Source organism: Cydia pomonella, chromosome 28, assembly GCF_033807575.1.
Source record: "Cydia pomonella isolate Wapato2018A chromosome 28, ilCydPomo1, whole genome shotgun sequence".
Classification (NCBI taxonomy): Eukaryota; Metazoa; Arthropoda; class Insecta; order Lepidoptera; family Tortricidae; genus Cydia; species Cydia pomonella.
In genome coordinates, this window is record NC_084730.1 from 6,031,650 (window position 1) to 6,053,456 (window position 21,807).

General features: G+C 43.1%; 3 protein-coding genes across 3 annotated transcripts in view; 1 reads left to right on the forward strand and 2 right to left on the reverse strand.

Annotated features, from left to right (window-relative positions):
• The window catches only part of LOC133532911 (uncharacterized), a 66,908-nt gene extending 60,031 nt beyond the window's left edge, over positions 1–6,877 (forward strand). Inside the window, exons 33-35 of the mRNA XM_061871775.1 lie at positions 3,697–3,763; positions 4,180–4,264; positions 4,904–6,877. Coding sequence (XP_061727759.1) covers positions 3,697–3,763; positions 4,180–4,264; positions 4,904–5,110 — 359 coding nt within the window. The 3' untranslated portion in view covers positions 5,111–6,877. The remainder of the gene's footprint in view (positions 1–3,696; positions 3,764–4,179; positions 4,265–4,903) is intronic.
• Positions 6,878–8,775: 1,898 nt separating this feature from the next.
• Positions 8,776–21,517, reverse strand: LOC133532913 (HMG box-containing protein 4). Its single transcript, XM_061871777.1, has 8 exons — positions 21,247–21,517; positions 20,941–21,178; positions 20,077–20,222; positions 18,485–18,606; positions 18,161–18,266; positions 16,268–16,359; positions 13,269–13,406; positions 8,776–10,415 (listed from the first exon to the last, which is right to left on the reverse strand). The coding sequence occupies exons 1-8, from the start codon at positions 21,254–21,256 to the stop codon at positions 10,251–10,253; spliced, it is 1,017 nt and encodes a 338-aa protein (XP_061727761.1). The 5' UTR covers positions 21,257–21,517; the 3' UTR covers positions 8,776–10,250.
• Positions 9,118–10,162, reverse strand: LOC133532888 (uncharacterized). The gene is made up of 6 exons (XM_061871748.1): positions 10,156–10,162; positions 9,950–10,036; positions 9,744–9,830; positions 9,538–9,624; positions 9,332–9,418; positions 9,118–9,212 (listed from the first exon to the last, which is right to left on the reverse strand). The coding sequence occupies exons 1-6, from the start codon at positions 10,160–10,162 to the stop codon at positions 9,118–9,120; spliced, it is 450 nt and encodes a 149-aa protein (XP_061727732.1).
• Positions 21,518–21,807: the final 290 nt, after the last annotated feature.

Sequence of the window (21,807 nt, forward strand, 5' to 3'; positions counted from 1 at the left end):
CCCTAGTGAAGCCATTTCGAGTACGACATTATGTCGCCCTCGTGTCATCGTATCCGAACGGCCCTCGCAGTACTCAAGGTCGAGTTGGTTTGTGTACACCTCCCGGTTATAAATTAAAAAATACAAGAAAGATGGTTGTTTGTGCGGTGAATTGGTGTCACAACACATCAGTGAATAAAAACAAACCGCCTGATATAACATTTCACGCGTAAGTATCCAGTTTAATGTGATATTTTTACGTAATTGTAAATACAAAAATCCAAATTTTCGTCAGCCGCCATTACTTATAAATGTTGCCAGGTGATATGAATCTTTTTTCCTCCAAATGAGGCATGACGATTACATTGATAAAATTAATATGCTTACTTTAAGTTCCTTGTATGACTATAGAAAATATTCTTTTTTAGTTTTCCATTCTTTTATTTCAAATTACGTTTTGTCTTTTATAAAATTACAGTTTAAATTCATATTTTTATTTTGTGTGATATTCGTTTTAGATTTCGGACTGATCCGCTTCTGTCTGCGAGATGGACGGAAAAAATTAGATTAATTAGATTAAAGGAACGATGCAATATGGAAACCGACTAAACATAGTCGAATATGCTCTCGCCATTTTGATGAGCAAGTAAAGTAATTTTTATTTGTGGAACACAGGTGTTACAGTTAACTCTGTAAAAACGAAACGAACTGTCACTGTCGCACTTATATGGAAGACTGATAGAGAGACACAAAGCGTTTCGTTGTCGAAGCAATAGCGATTGCAAGATTGCAACCTTGGCTAGGCCGGCAGGTACAATTACTAGTACTGACGATAAATAGTTATTTGTTTTACAAGAGGGAAAGTTGTTGTTTAACCGCTCGTGCTAATTAGCAATATTATCGAGCTAAGTAGATAAAGATCCCAAAATTTCTAAAAATGGAATCTTGAGCGTTGCGAAGGTTTCAAGTTACGAGAGTTAAACAAATTTTGCCCCACGTGAAACACAAAACTTTTCACCACACCAACCCGAAGAAAATATTAAATGTAAGATATCAAATAAAATCAAACCAAATCGAATCCAAATGATCGTCATTAAATATTTATCATTTAAAATCATTATTCCAAAGTCAATTCTACCAGCTATTATCTGTGCACATTTGTAAAATAAAAAAATAAACGTTTTTTATTTAAACATTATTTCACAAAGTACAGAAATGCAAAGTCCTTAAAAGAAACCTTGAAAGCTTTTGCTATAAATTTAATATCTACATACACACTCCCAAATGATTGATAGCCAAGTATAAGGATGTAGTTAAAATCCATCTACTTTAAGGGGAATAAATGAACTCTGGCAACCCGTTTTTGTATATATGTGTGTGTCGCTGAGCGTAAGACACGAGCGTCGCACGCACACATCGATCGTGTTTCGGCTTCACTTTTGGCAGATTAGCCTTATGAGGACAAACTGTCTATGTGTGATAGGTCAGTGGTACGAGGGTCATGCCAAAAGAAGTTAGATACTCTATGGTCATTTGATCGATACTGGCCAGTTATACACCATTGTAAAGGTAGGTTATTTGCTAATAAATTCAAATATGGAACACTCGGAAAATGTTAGGATTCCTTTTTTAATTATTTTTTTTCTGGGTAATTTTGGAGGGAAATTTTCGCAACAATGGAGCTCACTCGACGTGATTTTCGTGTTATGATTTATTATGATTTTAAAAAAGGTTTAAAACCTCAAGAGTGTTTTGAACTTTTAGTTTCAACTTTTGGCGAGTCTGCTTGTTCACGTGCAACTGTTTTTAATTGGTTTGCTGAATTTAAAAGGGGACGAGAGACCTTTGAAGATGAGGCGAAGACCGGACGGCCGCCAACCGCAGTCACTCAAGAAAACGTACAGGCTGTGGAAAAAAATGTTCGTGCGAACCGACGAATTACATATGCAGAGCTCGAGCGTGAGCTGGGTATTGGATCAGCAGCATTGCAAACTATAATTCATTATCATCTGGCCCTTCATAAGCGTTGTTCAAGATGGGTGCCGCACAAACTCACCGATTTGCAAAAAGACCGCCGCGTAGATTGGTGCAAATTTATGATAGATAAATTCGACGCTGGCGAGAAAAAAAATGTATATGATATACTTACAGGTGACGAAACATGGCTATATAACTACGACCCCGAAACAAAGCGGCAGTCCACAGTATGGTGTTTTGAAGATGAGCCGACGCCAACAAAATGTCGCCGAACCCGAAGTACACAAAAACAAATGATTGCCTCATTTTTCTGCAAGACGGGACATATTGCTACGATAGTGCTAGAAGATCAAAGGACAGTCAACTCTGAATGGTATGTGACAGTTTGTGCCCCCAGAGTACTGTCAGCTTGGTGTGACAAGCGGCCGAAATCGGGAACTCAGCACCTGCTCTGGCACCATGACAACGCTGCCCCTCACACTTCTGCTAGAACACTTGACTATTTCAGCTCAAAAAACGTGACTATCTTGCCCCACCCGCCATATTCCCCCGACCTAGCCCCTTGCGATTTTTACTTATTTCCCAAAATTAAAGAAAAATTAAAAGGAAGGCGATTTGAGAACAAAGAAGATGCCCTGGCTGCGTATAATTATGAAATTTCTGAGGTATCTAAAGAAGAGTGGTCATCGGTATTTTCTAAGTGGTTTAGACGGATGGAAAAGTGTATACGTGTTCACGGTGACTACTTCGAAAAAATAGATAGCTGTAATAAAGAATAAAGTCGGTAACTTTTGAGTATCTAATTTCTTTTGGCATGACCCTCGTATTGCGGACATTGCGGTGCGTTAGTTTTCGTCGTGTGTGTAATTTTTTTTTTTTTTTTTCTCATGTTTTTGTACTATCTATGAATATAAAGGTAGTCTGAAAGATTATACTGATCTCAATAATTGATTACTAATAGTTTGTTACTTTTTTTACCCCTCGTTTACGTACTATTCGGTATACGGCCGAATAGTAAAATTGTAGCGGAATACTGAATAGTGGCCGAATATTTATTGCATATCTAGTAATTACCCCCTTAGGAAAGATCCGTCAACTACTCAAGAGCTTTTCCGACCGTCTCCATGTGCCGGATGATGGAGCTCAAGGGTAGCATTTTGAATTCCTTTGGTTCCAGATAGCCTGCTCTAAAGACCTTCATTCTTTGTCTGGCGAGGGCGTGACTTAGAGGAGGAGAGGAGGGCGAGGTTTAGACTAGCAAGAACTTCGTTCATCATTGCGGTATATGATCAAAATTTTGAATGCAGTTTATCTTCTTAGTCGGCAATGTAACGTAAATTTCATGCAAATCCTTGCTAGTCTACGCCTTGCTTTTAGCTATGAACTCCGTGATAAAAATCCTACGCTTTGAATCCTTAATTTCATCTATCGGTTAATTTTTTATAACCCCTAAAATCCCAGACGTAAACAACTTAAGGTTAGTTAGAAAAGATCCCTTAAGGGGATAAGTTCGCCTTTGTACACATTTACTGTATTCTCTTTGTGTTATGTACTTGTTTTGTGCAATAAATTGTTTACTAACTACAAAAAAAGACCTTTTAGGTTTAAAAACCAAAAATGTAACTGACAGAGATTTCACGACGCTGACGTTGATTTCGATTGAAACACATCAGCTGTTCAGTTTCCTAAAATACATACTAATCATGTAAAATTATAAGTAAATAATAATTTATTTCTCAGTGAGAGAGCCGGCTCACTTCTCCGCGCAGGCCGGCATGGGAGGCAAGGAATTTGTCTCTAAATACAAGTAAGTACCTTCAGTAGTTTATGAAAAAGTTTTACAATTTTTACAACATGACATTAGGGGATGGATAGATTTGGAGCTTTTTGTGACCATTCAACGGGATAAACTTAAAAAAAAAATCCAGCCTGTAATAGGTTTATAAGTTTTTTTTAAACATTAGTCATAATGGTTTATAAACTATTGGAAACCATAGGTTAGTATTTTCCTCGCGTAAGGTGAGGTGAATAATGTTGTTTTATTCACTGGCAATTTTTTGTTTAACCCTCGCAACGCTAAAGATTCTACTTCTCGAACCACTCGCTTGGCTCGGGGTTCAATATTAGCACGTGTGGTTAAATAACAACTTTACCCCTTGTAACTATTTACTTACTTAAAATCTACAAAACTTTTTTTTTATTATAAATATATTTTTTGTGTAGATCTGTGCGCAAATTATTCGGCAAAGACGAGGCGTGCTACATCATGGACGCCAAGGTTCAGGGCAACATCGGCAGATATCTCAATGTAAGTAAATACGTGGCTTTCCATTAGAGAAGGGTCTTCATGCTTCATCTGCAATAAGGACCTTTCTATAAGAAAATCTGGTAAAATTTCAGATGGTAACGTCCTTATTGCACTTGAAGCAAGGGCCCTTCTGTAATGGAAAGCCACATATGAATGCACTCTTATCAATAGTTATTATTATAATAGATTGATAGATCACCTCGCCTTGGATTTTACCTTTTATTTACTCCTTACTTTCTGGCATCAGATAATAATTTATATGATTTTTAAGCCTGTAAGTACCTTTTCTGTACCCGAAAGTTAACTGGGCTGATCAACTTTTTCAGAAAGATTTTTTCAAAACAAAACTTAAATTCATATTTGTTTTTATATAGTTGACGTCTAACTATAATTAAATTTTTGTATGCGAATACGAGCCGCGCATAAATTTCATTATTTTCTATATCAGGCCCATAAAGTTTAATGAATAAGATGGTTAGAAAACACCCATGACTTATTAGGAACAAATATCTGTGTACATCACACGAATAAATGCCCTTACCAGAATTTGAACCCGGGACCGTCGGCTTCATAGGCAGGGTCACTAGGCCAAACGGGTCGTCAAAATTGGTTCTCTAGTTATTATTTTTTCGTTTCCAGCACTCATGCACTCCAAACGTGTTCGTCCAGAACGTGTTCGTGGACACGCACGACCCGCGCTTCCCCTGGGTCGCGTTCTTCGCGCTGTCCCAGATCCGCGCCGGCACCGAGCTCACCTGGAACTATAACTACGACGTGGGCTCGGTTCCCGGGAAGGTGCTGTATTGCTATTGCAATGCGCCCAACTGCAGGGGAAGATTGTTGTAAGAAAATTCCAAATAGTAACTGATGAACAGACATACTTAATGTTTTCAAACTCGATGGGTGCGCTGACAGGTCATTTCAATGAGATTTCGCGTGATTTGGGGTTTTTAGGTTGTAAATTATGACAACTGTACGAAATTGGTTATTTACCAGTCGCTTTTCGATGAAGGAAAACATAGTGAGGGAACCGGACTAATCCCAGTAAGCCACCAAACTAGAGGGTAAACTAGTGCCTACGCCAATTCTGGGAATTAGTTGCCAAGCGGACCCCAGGCTTTGCAAAATTTTCTTTGACAATACACCTCTATTTCAAATTGTCTTTGATATTATCTATCATTCATGTGGTTTCACAAATAACAGACGAGGGTAGATAATCATTAAAACGTATCTCCCACTATCAGTTAATCATTGTCAGTCCTCAAATAACATCAATTTATTTAAAATGTAGTATTTCCACTAGTTCCAATTATATAAATGTATTTAAGCTTAAAATTTCATCTATAGTTCAAATCGAGATGTTAACAAGTACATATAGAAAATGTTTGAAGCGCAGAGTGAATAGAAAACCTATGAGATGTATGTTGCTATGTAATCTTTTTTAACACGAATAGCCGAATCGTCTTAGTCGAATATTAGGAGAAAATGATTTTTTTAAGCTCTTATACTTATTTGACCTGAGGCAGAGTAAAAATTTAAATAGAAAATGAACCCGTCGGCTGTAATGTTTGAATTAAGATTTCCTATACCAAATTATAACTTAGTATAATATTCATTTCGATACGCTGCAGTCAACTATAAAAAATTCATGCCGCGGCCTTCCCATAGAAAAGACTAAACGGGGGACGGGCGAGCGAGGGACTTCGCGCGTTTATGTCTTTTGTATTACATTTTTGTCTACTGAGATACTTACCAATTTTCATTACTTATTTAGGTTTTAAAGTATAAAACTATTATTTTAGATGACTCGTAGAAAAAGTATTGTATACAATAGTAATATAATCAAGCTTGTCATTCTTGTTCCTTACTTAGGCAACTCAGCAAGCTTCGTTGCCTAAACACGGTACTCGACTGAAAAGCTCTCTATTATATGACGATCGTATAAAATGCTATTAATATATGACGTTTCGTGAGTTTCCAATGGTCCCACTACCCAATGATTCACACTGAAAAATATGAGTGGTTTGTATTGTTTCCCATGAAGTTTTAAGTCATAATGTATTGTTTGTCCACATTTTCGTTAGTCATTATTTGTTTTTTCTCAGCAAACGCGTAACTTCTCAGGATTGCAATAAAACAAACCTAACTATAGGATATCCTTACGAAAATCCTGAGAAGTTAACGGTTTCAGAATTATGACTAATGATAATCTGACAACAACTATAACATTATGACTTTCAATAATTATGTCAAACATAAGGATCCGGTGGTTTTTTTTTTTATACTACGTCGGTGGCAAACAAGCATACGGCCTGCCTGATGGTAAGCAGTCTCCGTAGCCTATGTACACCTGCAACTCCAGAGGAGTTACACTTATTTTTATAGGAATGTTACCACTGCTGCCTTAAAATAAGGTTAAAGGTGCCAACATGGGTGGGGTCGATAGGGTAACATTTCCAGTCTAAATTTGTCAGCTGATTGCTCGGTTTAAATAAGTTTGAGATGCTTACATTAATTAAGTTTTAGGTTAAGATCATTGTATGTCACTGTATGTGTACTGTATTTGTAAATGTTCAAGTTCAAGGTAATTTCAATAAATAGAAATCGAGTAAATTGCTGTTTTATTAAGCACATTAATTTTTCAGCCGTTGATTATATATTAATTAAAATATTTAGGGTTGTAAGCGATGTTTTTAAACGTGAGTTCATAATTACATGTTGCTTTAAATCTAATGTAAGAAATGATCAGACAATATATTCAAATGTATCTGAACATCGATGCAACAACAAGATACTATAACGACGTAATTTTATATAAAGATACTGTCTCATACCTTGTGATTACTGGTTTATACCAAAGAGCATATAATCACTACGTTTGTTTATACCATAGTTTTTGACAACTCAGATTGTCAAGTGGTGTGATGAAGTTATAAACAAAAAAAGCGGCCAAGTGCGAGTCGGACTCGCCCATGAAGGCTTCCGTGCCATTTATGACGTATAAAAAAAACTACTTAATAGATCTCGTTCAAACCAATTTTCGGTGGAAGTTTGCAAGGTAATATACATCATTTTTTTTTTGTTTTATCATTCTCTTATTTTAGAAGTTACAGGGGGGGGGGGGGGGGGGACACATTTTACCACTTTGGAAGTGTCTCTCGCGCAAACTATTCAGTTTAGAAAAAAAATCATTTCATTTTTGAAGACATAGTCCATAGATACCGCACACGTTGATGAAAAAAATTTTTTTGAGTTTCAGTTGAACTCCCAAAATATATTGTTTTTTTTTTTCTATTTTTGTGTGAAAATCTTAATGCGGTTCTCAGAATACATCTACTTACCAAGTTTCAACAGTATAGTTCTTATAGTTTCGGAAAAAAGTGGCTGTGACATACGGACGGACAGGCATGACGAATCCAGAAGGGTTCCGTTTTTTGCCATCTGGCTACGGAACCCTAAAAATAATATTTTATAGATATCTGACAGTAGCAATATTGTTAAACTTGAATATTTCTTATCTGACTATAAATTGAAACTACTTAAAGTGACAAAGTTATGTAACAAGAAAAATACAGGATCATGGTGTAGGCGATGTTGTACACTTGTAAATTCTTATTAACACTTTCACTGCCAAGAACTCCACTAGCGAGTTCTCGAAAACTTTGTTCACATGCCACGCGACTCCCGAGGGGAGTTCGTACTATACAATTATAGACTAAAGGCCATGGCCATCCGACTCCTCTAGCGAGTTCTTACGAAACTTACGATTTTTCAGGGTTGTCACTATACCTCGTTTTTTAGGATTACAAAAATGCTAATAGCTAATATACTAATAGCTAGCCTAGTAAATAAAGTTTAGAGTGGGTAGGTATCCGACATACCTCACTAATATAATATGTATTTATGCTCACTATGCAACTAAAAATGCATGGCGTTGGCGATTTTGTCCTTTGTGACAGCCCTGGACTCCCTAGAGGAGTCGTCGGCATACGGCATAGAAATAAATGAACTCCCCAGCGGAGTTGTTGGCGTGCAGCGTTGTTTATTCGCCGAGTGCGCGTTTGGACTCCACGGGGGAGTCTTATATAGATGTTTGTATTTACGTCGGCATTCAGCGGTGGACTTGAGTTTTGGTCTGGCAATGAAAGTGTTAAAAAACCTTATTATAGGAAGATAATTATCTTATCTGACTATAAATTGAACCTACTTAAAGTGACAAAGTTATGTTACAAGAAAAACACACGATATATTATTGGCATTTTTATTAGTAAATACCTATGCTTGTGTCTGTTCAAAGTCCAATTCGGTAATAGAAATCTAACAGCTACCCGAGTAGGCTTGACCTAGGCTCTTTCTTGTAGGGCTGCGTGCAGGCAGGTCCTAGAGCCCTGGCATAATGAAATGTTAAACTTGAAAATTCTTATTAAAAACGACCGTATTATACGAAGATAATTATCTGCCAAAAAATTGAAACCAAACTGACAAAGTTACGTTACAAGAAAAACACTGGATATGTTATAGACATTTTTATTACTAAAGAATCATGCATGTGTCAATGTCCTTTTCGGTAATAGAAGTCTAACGGCTACTCAAGTAGGCTTGACCTAGGCCCAGCTTGTAGGGCTGCGTGGCGGCGGGGCCTAGAGGCCTAGAGGCCCGGCATGATGTAGGCGATGTTTTGCAGCGTGCGCGCCAGCAGCGCGGGCGGTGGCGCCAGCTGTAGGGCTGCGTGGCGGCGGGGCCTAGAGGCCTAGAGGCCCGGCATGATGTAGGCGATGTTGTGCAGCATGCGCGCCAGCAGCGCGGGCGACGGCGCCAGCTTGTAGGGCTGCGTGGCGGCGGGGCCTAGAGGCCTAGAGGCCCGGCATGATGTAGGCGATGTTGTGCAGCGTGCGCGCCAGCAGCGCGGGCGGCGGCGCCAGCTTGTAGGGCTGCGTGGCGGCGGGGCCTAGAGGCCTAGAGGCCCGGCATGATGTAGGCGATGTTGTGCAGCGTGCGCGCCAACAGCGCGGGCGGCGGCGCCAGCTTGTAGGGCTGCGTGGCGGCGGGGCCTAGAGGCCTAGAGGCCCGGCATGATGTAGGCGATGTTGTGCAGCGTGCGCGCCAGCAGCGCGGGCGGCGGCGCCAGCTTGTAGGGCTGCGTGGCGGCGGGGCCTAGAGGCCTAGAGGCCCGGCATGATGTAGGCGATGTTGTGCAGCGTGCGCGCCAGCAGCGCGGGCGGCGGCGCCAGCTTGTAGGGCTGCGTGGCGGCGGGGCCTAGAGGCCTAGAGGCCCGGCATGATGTAGGCGATGTTGTGCAGCGTGCGCGCCAGCAGCGCGGGCGGCGGCGCCAGCTTGTAGGGCTGCGTGGCGGCGGGGCCTAGAGGCCTAGAGGCCCGGCATGATGTAGGCGATGTTGTGCAGCGTGCGCGCCAGCAGCGCGGGCGGCGGCGCCAGCTTGTAGGGTTGCGTGGCGGCGGGGCCTAGAGGCCTAGAGGCCCGGCATGATGTAGGCGATGTTGTGCAGCGTGCGCGCCAGCAGCGCGGGCGGCGGCGCCAGCTTGTAGGGCTGCGTGGCGGCGGGGCCTAGAGGCCTAGAGGCCCGGCATGATGTAGGCGATGTTGTGCAGCGTGCGCGCCAGCAGCGCGGGCGGCGGCGCCAGCTTGTAGGGCTGCGTGGCGGCGGGGCCTAGAGGCCTAGAGGCCCGGCATGATGTAGGCGATGTTGTGCAGCGTGCGCGCCAGCAGCGCGGGCGGCAGCGCCAGCTTGTAGGGCTGCGTGGCGGCGGGGCCTAGAGGCCTAGAGGCCCGGCATGATGTAGGCGATGTCGTGCAGCGTGCGCGCCAGCAGCGCGGGCGGCGGCGCCAGCTTGTAGGGCTACGTGGCGGCGGGGCCTAGAGGCCTAGAGGCCCGGCATGATGTAGGCGATGTTGTGCAGCGTGCGCGCCAGCAGCGCGGGCGGCGGCGCCAGCTTGTAGGGCTACGTGGCGGCGGGGCCTAGAGGCCTAGAGGCCCGGCATGATGTAGGCGATGTTGTGCAGCGTGCGCGCCAGCAGCGCGGGCGGCGGCGCCAGCTGCGGCACGGCGCGGCACACGCCCAGCAGCGGCGCCAGCGCGCACAGCAGCGTGTCCAGGAGCACTGACACCGAGCCGGACACTGCGATTTGGCCCTGTAATGACAATTAAACAATATTTAAAATGTCCCTATAAGATAATTATTACTCCTTGATAATAACAAAGACAATTTGAAATAGAGGTGGATTGTCAAACTTTGGAGCCACAATGCTGCTGCTCGCAACACTGAAGATTCCGCTATCCGAACCACTCGTTACCGTCGTGGTTCAATTTTGGAATCTCCCTTGCTCGGGTATCAATATTAGAACGAGTAGTTAAACAAAAACTTTGCCCCTACTAATATTTGTTTTTATTTTTGTTTGTTGTATTTGTTTTTGGTCCTGTAATCTATAGTGACTAGTGATTGTGCCGAGTCAGTCACCTCGTGCTCCTTGAGCCGCTCGCCGATGATGGCCAGGCTCTCGCCCAGCAGGCGCAGGTGCGCGGCCACCTCCACGGCGCCCACGCCGGTCACGCGGTACTATAGTGACTAGTGATCGTGCCGAGTCAGTCACCTCGTGCTCCTTGAGCCGCTCGCCGATGATGGCCAGGCTCTCGTCCAGCAGGCGCAGGTGCGCGGCCACCTCCACGGCGCCCACGCCGGTCACGCGGTACTATAGTGACTAGTGATCGTGCCGAGTCAGTCACCTCGTGCTCCTTGAGCCGCTCGCCGATGATGGCCAGGCTCTCGCCCAGCAGGCGCAGGTGCGCGGCCACCTCCACGGCGCCCACGCCGGTCACGCGGTACTATAGTGACTAGTGATCGTGCCGAGTCAGTCACCTCGTGCTCCTTGAGCCGCTCGCCGATGATGGCCAGGCTCTCGCCCAGCAGGCGCAGGTGCGCGGCCACCTCCACGGCGCCCACGCCGGTCACGCGGTACTATAGTGACTAGTGATCGTGCCGAGTCAGTCACCTCGTGCTCCTTGAGCCGCTCGCCGATGATGGCCAGGCTCTCGCCCAGCAGGCGCAGGTGCGCGGCCACCTCCACGGCGCCCACGCCGGTCACGCGGTACTATAGTGACTAGTGATCGTGCCGAGTCAGTCACCTCGTGCTCCTTGAGCCGCTCGCCGATGATGGCCAGGCTCTCGCCCAGCAGGCGCAGGTGCGCGGCCACCTCCACGGCGCCCACGCCGGTCACGCGGTACTATAGTGACTAGTGATCGTGCCGAGTCAGTCACCTCGTGCTCCTTGAGCCGCTCGCCGATGATGGCCAGGCTCTCGCCCAGCAGGCGCAGGTGCGCGGCCACCTCCACGGCGCCCACGCCGGTCACGCGGTACTATAGTGACTAGTGATCGTGCCGAGTCAGTCACCTCGTGCTCCTTGAGCCGCTCGCCGATGATGGCCAGGCTCTCGCCCAGCAGGCGCAGGTGCGCGGCCACCTCCACGGCGCCCACGCCGGTCACGCGGTACTATAGTGACTAGTGATCGTGCCGAGTCAGTCACCTCGTGCTCCTTGAGCCGCTCGCCGATGATGGCCAGGCTCTCGCCCAGCAGGCGCAGGTGCGCGGCCACCTCCACGGCGCCCACGCCGGTCACGCGGTACTATAGTGACTAGTGATCGTGCCGAGTCAGTCACCTCGTGCTCCTTGAGCCGCTCGCCGATGATGGCCAGGCTCTCGCCCAGCAGGCGCAGGTGCGCGGCCACCTCCACGGCGCCCACGCCGGTCACGCGGTACTATAGTGACTAGTGATCGTGCCGAGTCAGTCACCTCGTGCTCCTTGAGCCGCTCGCCGATGATGGCCAGGCTCTCGCCCAGCAGGCGCAGGTGCGCGGCCACCTCCACGGCGCCCACGCCGGTCACGCGGTACTATAGTGACTAGTGATCGTGCCGAGTCAGTCACCTCGTGCTCCTTGAGCCGCTCGCCGATGATGGCCAGGCTCTCGCCCAGCAGGCGCAGGTGCGCGGCCACCTCCACGGCGCCCACGCCGGTCACGCGGTACTATAGTGACTAGTGATCGTGCCGAGTCAGTCACCTCGTGCTCCTTGAGCCGCTCGCCGATGATGGCCAGGCTCTCGCCCAGCAGGCGCAGGTGCGCGGCCACCTCCACGGCGCCCACGCCGGTCACGCGGTACTATAGTGACTAGTGATCGTGCCGAGTCAGTCACCTCGTGCTCCTTGAGCCGCTCGCCGATGATGGCCAGGCTCTCGCCCAGCAGGCGCAGGTGCGCGGCCACCTCCACGGCGCCCACGCCGGTCACGCGGTACTATAGTGACTAGTGATCGTGCCGAGTCAGTCACCTCGTGCTCCTTGAGCCGCTCGCCGATGATGGCCAGGCTCTCGCCCAGCAGGCGCAGGTGCGCGGCCACCTCCACGGCGCCCACGCCGGTCACGCGGTACTATAGTGACTAGTGATCGTGCCGAGTCAGTCACCTCGTGCTCCTTGAGCCGCTCGCCGATGATGGCCAGGCTCTCGCCCAGCAGGCGCAGGTGCGCGGCCACCTCCACGGCGCCCACGCCGGTCACGCGGTGCTATAGTGACTAGTGATCGTGCCGAGTCAGTCACCTCGTGCTCCTTGAGCCGCTCGCCGATGATGGCCAGGCTCTCGCCCAGCAGGCGCAGGTGCGCGGCCACCTCCACGGCGCCCACGCCGGTCACGCGGTACTATAGTGACTAGTGATCGTGCCGAGTCAGTCACCTCGTGCTCCTTGAGCCGCTCGCCGATGATGGCCAGGCTCTCGCCCAGCAGGCGCAGGTGCGCGGCCACCTCCACGGCGCCCACGCCGGTCACGCGGTACTATAGTGACTAGTGATCGTGCCGAGTCAGTCACCTCGTGCTCCTTGAGCCGCTCGCCGATGATGGCCAGGCTCTCGCCCAGCAGGCGCAGGTGCGCGGCCACCTCCACGGCGCCCACGCCGGTCACGCGGTACTATAGTGACTAGTGATCGTGCCGAGTCAGTCACCTCGTGCTCCTTGAGCCGCTCGCCGATGATGGCCAGGCTCTCGCCCAGCAGGCGCAGGTGCGCGGCCACCTCCACGGCGCCCACGCCGGTCACGCGGTACACGCCGGCGCCGCCGCCTGCTGCTGCCCCTGACACGTGCTGGCGGGATTTCATATGTATTCAAACCTAATAGCTCAACAAAATTAACCCGAATATGGGAAATAATTCGTGTAGTTGGTACAATTATACCCTGTGGTGTCCAGATGAACATACTAAAAGTCCTCGAAGGTGGGAGTTGTGCTAACGGTGTAGGACGGAGGTAACTTTTTTCAGATTTTCCCTCATATCTCGAATATCTTTACGAATAGCATTATAATTACTTCGGACAAAAGTTTTACCATAAAATTCTCTACAAATTTGGTTGTTTATTTTTACTTTATGATTAATAGTTTAGGAACTACAGGGTGTTTAAGGTAACAAAGAGACAAAAAATTGACGATTTAAGAAAACGTCGTTTTAGAATAAGCAAGCTTAATAGTCACTTGTTGACCTACTCTAAAAAAAAAGCAGTCCAAGAGCATGTCGGGCCATCCTCAGTGTAGGATTCCGTAGTTACCCATCCATCAAGATATTTTTTGCAAAAGCTCAAAAACGGTTAGGCCGATCACGTTCGCTATATTTTCTTTGAAAGTCTTTCCTAAGCTCTAATTACACGATTATTTACATATTTTTGGACCCGTTTTTCAGAAGTTAGGGGAAGTAAAGGGGGAAACATTATTTTTTCTTTCAGAGCAATTATTACCGGAAATATTACGTTATCAAAAAATGGTTATTTCAAAGACCTATCCAACGACACCGTCGACACCCCACACTATAGGGTTGAAGCAAAAAATATATTTTTATCCCCACTTTTGGTGCAGGGGAGCCACTTTAAAAAAACTTCTTTTCTTAGGTACCTTCAACCGCCTCACACCCTCAGCACAACCCCCACCCTCGAAGTATAACTATACCAATTTTCAAAACTACACGAATTATAGCTCCTGATTTTATTAATTTTCTTGAGCTATAAATTTATCCTAAAATAATCCTAGGGAGTCCTAGGGTGGGTCATTTTATAACTTTTATTTTATTAGGGAGCACATTAAATCCTGTTTTAAAAACGGGTCGTTTTAAATATATTTTAATATTTATGTCTTTCGGAAGTTTTGTTATCCCTAATAACAGTACAGTTTAAAAAGGTGCAATTTTGGTATTGCACGTATTTTTATTTTAGTTTTAGCTTTAATTTTTACAAAAAATATTTATAAAGGCTCTTGAATTTCGAACAGGTAGAAATTACGAAAATTACACCTCCTCTTTAGCCAGATATAATCTTCAATCTCTTTCCTTAAGACGCTCCTGTACTGATTTAATTTTCTTATTTAATATTTTCAATAATTTAGTAAAGCCCCTGAACTTTTGCAAAATATAGATTTACGCGTGCCCCGTAGAACGGAACGTAGTTGTCGCAACAAAATGTTATTTAGTATCAAAAGCAGCAGAACTAAACATGCGCAGCACGCATACATTAAACGCACATGTAGGTTGTACAATGGAAAGTGCCAAAACGTAGACATATTTAGCAGCTCATTAAGATAGTTTAAGAAATTAGTTTACTTTTCATTAAAATAAAAATACCTGAATAGCTAAATTAAGATCTCATTACATATTCTGTCACACATACATATGCATGTCATTTATACTTATAGTGATAAGTTTTTATTAATATTTGTTTACATATAGGAAACTATAGGTCTATAACTAGAAAAATGTTACTTTATATACTTATCTGTTTTGTAAGACTGTTTGTTTCTTAATAAATATAAAAAAAAATTACTGCCTCCGAATTTATGTCGAAGTTTTATTAGTATAGTATAGTTATATTGACAATCCAATATTATGATGACATGGAGTTGATCTAATGATGGAGACAGGAGGTAGCCATGGGAACTCTGTGATAAAACAACGCAAACTAATTGTGTTTGGAGTTTTTAGAATTGTTCCCATAAATATTAATCACCTGTGGAAAGAAAAGTAAAGTCAGCGATAAAAGCTTGTACCAAAAATGAAATTTTTGACAAAAACTTGTTAGTTGCATGACTTAGGTCTTATTTCACAATGTCCAAGTATTGGATAGCTAATTATCAAATAAATTAACTGCCAGATAAACTTAACAGTTACGCTTATTTGAAGATTGTGAAACGCCAACGATGACTTTATTCGTCAGATAAGTGGCAAGTAGCATATTCAGGGACTTTACTTGGACATTGAAACAGGCCCTTAAGAGGAAAGGTCTGTTTCAAAGTCCAATGAACGGTCGCTTCTCCATCGAAACGTAGTCCCCATTTTCTTCTCGAGATATTGTCATTATGGAAATAATTTGATGTATATTAATAATAGCTATGCCCCTACGTTTCACTTTTTTAGATTTTTTGATTACTATAAAAATTAAGAGCGAAAAACTTTTAAACTTTTACCCCTATTAAAATAATTTAAAATGGAATAAAATCAAACGGGGGCATAGCTATGGTAGGTATAGGTACAACAAATTGAGTCTAAATATTTTCAATAATCTTAATATTCGACGACCCGTCTGGCCTAGTGGCCCTGCCTATGAAGCGGATGGTCCCGGGTACAAATCCTGGTAAGGGCATTTATTCGTGTGATGAGCATGGATATTTGTTCCTGAGTCGTGGGTGTTTTCTATGCATTTAAGTATTTATATATTATATATATCGTTGTCTAAGTACCCTCAACACAAGACTTATTGAGCTTACTGTGGGACTTAGTCAATTTGTGTAATAATGTCCTATAATATAATATATATATATATATATATATGAAAAGGCGATTTCGCGCGGGTCCCCGACTTTCGCCTTAACCTAACAAAACAATCATTTATTAAGGGAATAACGCAAATTTATCCAGGCATCCGAAGTTGATGAACGTTTAGTGACGAAGACTACACTAGATGGAGTTACCGGGACGATCTGTGTGCTGGGCGGCGGCGGCTCGGGCGCGGCGCGGCGCAGCGGCGGCCGGCCCGGGCCCGCGCCGCCCGCCGCGCGGGGACCTGCGGGCACGTGCATGAAAACCTTTATTTCAGGCAACTGGTGGCCCATAGATAAATACCTTAAAACTAATATACATATTGTAACAATATATTTTAAAACGAAACACTACAATAGTACATTGTGCAACGAGGGGGGTAAGTGAAATTCTGGACACGAGGGAATTAAAGACCCGAGTTTGCAATTTTCTTACCCCCGGAGTTACACGCAATGTTTTTCATCACACTTGCGAAGAAAAAACTAATTTTTAAACGAAATAATTCTTAAATACGGTGACATATCAAACATTCGTCCGCCATTTTGTAATTTCTTGACAGGTTAGCATCGAGGGCAAATTAATTAATTTCAAAATCATCATCAAAATTTTATAGCAACTCTTTTTCTTTTCGTGCTGTTCGGTTGTGGAATGCTTTGCCATTAGACATTAGACGTGCTAAATCCCTTCCTGTTTTCAAAAATCTTTTGAAGACTCACTACCTTTCGCTGCCTTAACTTGCCTTTATTTATGATTGTATAATATATAATGTATGTATGTATATATGTATTTATTTTATTAGTATGTAGGTATGTATTATATTGTCTGCGTCTTCATTTTGTTGAATTATATGTATATCGGCACTACCCGTTTAATGTTGTAAGTTCATTGTTTCCTGCTACCCAAAGGTTGTCTGGAAGAGATCGCTTCTTAGCGATAAGACCGCCTATTGTTACCTAACTTTTACGTGTTTTTTCATTTCCTGTCTATTTTTAAATGTATGGTGCACAATAAAGAATATTTACTTACTTACTTACTTACTTTTTAAACAAAAAATAAAATTCAATCATAACCGTCAGTATTTTAAAAGTAAAACTCATTTATGCTACTTGTTTTGTATAAGTGACATAATAAAAAAAAAAAAAAAAAAGCTATAACTCCCTAGGGAGTTATAGCTTTCTTTGTCACAATAAATATCTCCCGCGGGAACAAAATAGGCCTTTGTCCTTCAGTACACCTGCATGAAATAAGAACTTTTTCGAGCAAATATGATGAAAATCACGTTATGGTTGCGATGCATTATGCAACCCTGCAGTGTCAGGGAGCCGGCCGTGGAACAGCCGAAACTTGGCACCCTTCGGCCAAAACTCCTCGTTGAAGGTCACTAGATGTTCAGTCGGAACGCTCATGACAAATAAATTAAACACACACACATATTAATTATTAATATTACTAATGCTGACACAAGAAAGCCGGATTACTGGAAATTAGAGCAAATCTGATTATTATATAGAATATATAGATGTGTTTTTTAGTATGTCGAAGCAATACACTATACTAATATACTAAATTCAAAGAAAATTGTCTTTTAGGATTTTAGGCATTTATAAAGATATTCAAGAGGGATAATGTAAGCGCACATAGTAGATTTGGACATAGAATGATCACTTGCTCCCTTATTTTACTGCCCCTTCTTACAGTGGAACTATCTTCGAGCAAAACCGGGAAGGGACGACATTCATTTTTTTTTTTATGTTTACATGACATTACAGAAATCTAATGCGTCATGCAACCGAGATCAAATTCATACTATTTCCCCTCTGCCGAAGTATAGGTACAACTGTACCTATGGTGGTGTCGTCCGTTTACCAAAATAGATCGAGGTGTGCAAGATTTGTCTTTTCCGTGTGTCATTTTCTATGTATTTGTGTCGTCATTACAGATTGGATTTTGTACGTAGTGATTGAGAAGTGCGACTATGTGCACGTTTCTCCCCGCAAAAAATGGCAGAACGATTTGTACCATTATTTTTATCATTATTAACTTACTGGGGTTGGATATTATCCTGCTGACTCCCGAGTGAAGGCTCTGTCCCTTCTGCATAGCTAACCGCTTCGCCTTGCGTTTCCACAGGTAGCGCTCATTATAGTTCACCTAAAATAAAACAAACATTACTTTTCTTATTCATGTACTACTATTATTTAATGATATTCGATAACTAAGCAGAAAAGTGAAATATTGTTTTTAAGTTAACAGACCCGAATATTGTCACGGGATTTTATTTATAATTTCAATGGGTCATGCGCGTTTACGTTCTCGGGCGTTGTCATATGTGAACATAGATCTCTCAAACAATAGTAGCTAATACTTACATTAGCCCACATTTCTCCAAGCCGCTTGGAAATGGCGCTAAAGTCCATATCAGGATGGCTACGCAACAGTTCGTTGCGCGCCTCTTTGGCCCACAACATATATGCAGTGATACGCGTCTTGCCTGATAACAAACACATTACAGTTTTATTAAGGATAGCAGAAAAACACAATAAGTTATACTTTACAGGATGATTCATGAGACGAGAGCAGGAATAAGTGTAAAGCCCGAGTGGACGCTCGAGTTGGGCGTGCAGCGGGGCGGGGTGTGCGGCGTGCATGTTAAACTGCAAACGTATAGGAGCGGCCGCAGTGCACGCTGCTCACATCACATGCGAGCCCGACGTCACGCTGCACGCCGTGCCGAACGAGCGTCCACTCAGGCCTGACACTAAGCCAACACAGTTAGTAAATGTTAATGAATCGTTCACCATCAAATTTGAGTAAAAAAATATTTTTGCTAAGGACAATTTTAACTATCTACAATCATGGACAGCGTACAACAATTAAAAAAGATATAAGTTATGGCAACACTCTGATTATGAAGAAAATAAAATGTCACACTTAGCTATGATTAGATACGGTATGGGATTATAATATGGGGCAATAGGGACAATGTATTAGGATCTTAGTAAACCTAAATCAAATAGATAGTTGCGGACCACATTTTCCCAAGCTCAACATTATGACCCTCGCGTCTTTATACATATTCGAACTATGCGAATCTTTAAGAAAATATAACCAGTTCTTCCCAGTATCAAAAATACCCACAAACTGTAACTTACGACCAAGAGACAGAATTCCAATGCCATCATCTAAATTAAAAATGCACGCTTCTAGTCCACACGTAATGTGCATAAAAGTCTATAATAAATTTCCAAAGAATAACAGAGATGAAAAAACAAATACTCTATTCAATAGGAAAATTTCTAAATATTTATTAGATAACTGTATTTATTCATTGCAAGAGTTTTATGAGAGTAATGTATAGTTATAGTATTTATTATAGTAGTTTAGATATAGCAAGTAAAATTTTTGTTACCATTTATAAGATATTATATTATTCGTTATTCGTTCACGCAGTGGTTGATGATTTTTATGCAAAAATGCGGAAAAAGTCGGCGTCCATTGTACGGCGAATGTGGGCGAGCGGAAACGGGATCCTAAAGATGATAGCAGATAGGCTGGACTCTGCCGTCCTTGCCCGGTTCACTGATCTGCATGTACAACCTAATCAGAGAGGTGGGCAGGGAGGGAGGGGGCCATTTATTTTATAAGTATAGGCTTAGGTCATAGTTTTAGTTTTTTTTTTGTAACATATGGACCCTGTGTAACAGTGTCTCAATGATGAGGATCGTGACATCATGTCCTTCTGTTGAAGAACAGATTCCTCCATAGGCTTCTATTCCTCGCTATAACAACAAACATTAAAAAGTTTGGAAGCCTCGGTGGGCGAGTTTGACTTGCACTTGTCTGTCACTTGGCCGGTTTTTTTTTAAGGTTACCAGACTCTGATGCTATCAGGCAAACCGAATGATTGTTTGCCACTAACGGGGTATTTAAAAAAAAAGCAGTACAACATCAATGTTGTTACCTTTATCCTTCCGCTGAGCCTTGGCACGTCCGATGACCTTGCCGTCCTTAACGATAAGTTTCTTCTTGCTCTTCTCCATCATGTAGAGCGAGTTGGCTGGTGTGCGGGCCGAGCCCTCGTCTGAGGCGGAGCTGTCTGACTCCATACTACAATAAAGCAACATTATGGTATTTCATTTTTACAGAACTAACAAAGTGAAAGGCTCTAAGGGTGAATGAGGGAATTTCCATACAAACTAAAACTAAACCATAGAAAAAAAACTACAGTATATGGAATTTCCGACAAAAAAAAACACCGTTTTCTTGGAGGATTTAACATCTGGAGATGCCTTGTTTGTAATTTTCTGTACAAAACAGATTGCCGATTTTTGCGCACGAAAAAGAAATACTGATTGAGTTTGTAAATGAAACAGATGTGAAGAAAAAATACAAAAATACTTTTACCTATACCCTTTTACGAGGGGTCTGGAGTAACTTTTTTTTGTAACTAAGATTCATATTAGATTAAGTACAAACACTTCACATTGTTACCCAGAAAGAAAAGGCTTTATATTTATTTTATTTCATAATATTAACAGGGTTTCATTATGTTTTGCATACCGAAATGGGTTTCGTGTAGACATTTTTTCACTTGCTGTTTGCAATTTAAAAGATTTTTATTGAGAGTTTAATTTACACCGACGATGAAATATTACTTAAAATTTAGGCAATTTATATTATTATCTTTACATTTTATTAAGTGTTTAATAGATTTTAGTTTTAAAGCATGTATTTCTAACGCAGTACTTGTATTGTTTTTTTGAATAAATTTATGACTATGATTACTGAAAATATGCAGACAAGCATAAAGTTCGCAATACTTTACCTTTCAGCATTCTCCCCATTATTGTCATAATAATCCGAATCGCTGCCCGACGCCGGGCCATCATCCATCGGCTGCGGGGCCTCTCTGAACTCCGGCTGCTCCTCCTGCCTGAACGTCGAATACGACTTTACAGGCGTCTGCCGCCGGAACCGAGTTTCAATATCGTCTGGAGACTCGAAGTCCATGAGCTTGGAGCTCTTCTTCCGCACACGCCCGCTCCGCGATATACCTGTGACCTCTAAATATGGAATTAATTATTGTATTCAATATAGGTATGTGAGGTAAACATGATGGAAGGCGGCTTACCGTCTTGCATGTTTAAAGTTGGCTGCAGATGGTTGTTAATTAAATGTGAATTATGCGTTTATATAAGAAAAATATTGGAAAAGAAGGGATATTTAGCTGATTTAGAGAAATTGCGCCGATTTTACTATATTACTATAATTGTATTACTGACTCAGTGTTGCCAGGTGAGCGAAAGAGAATTATCGTATTTGAGTGTCAAAATTATCGTACCGATGAAAGAATTATCGTACGCCTATCAAAAAGGCACTACTCCAAAAATTTCTTGTAAAATAAGGTTACATGTCCAATGTATAACCAAACAAAAACGCAATTTTCGTCTAAATTGCGCAAAAAACGGTTTTATATTTGTGTATTTTTGTGATAGATCCAAACGGTTTACAGGAAATTTCGATATTTTTGACGTAAACCAAGGAGCCGAACACTCAAAAGGTGCACAATACCTCGGTTCTCCGGGGTCTCTCCCAGAAGTCGTCGGCAACATCAAGGGTCTGCTAGGCTTCCTGGTAGAGTTGGGTTGGCAGGAGTAGTGCCGTCAACCCACCATCACGCAAAATAGGCGCG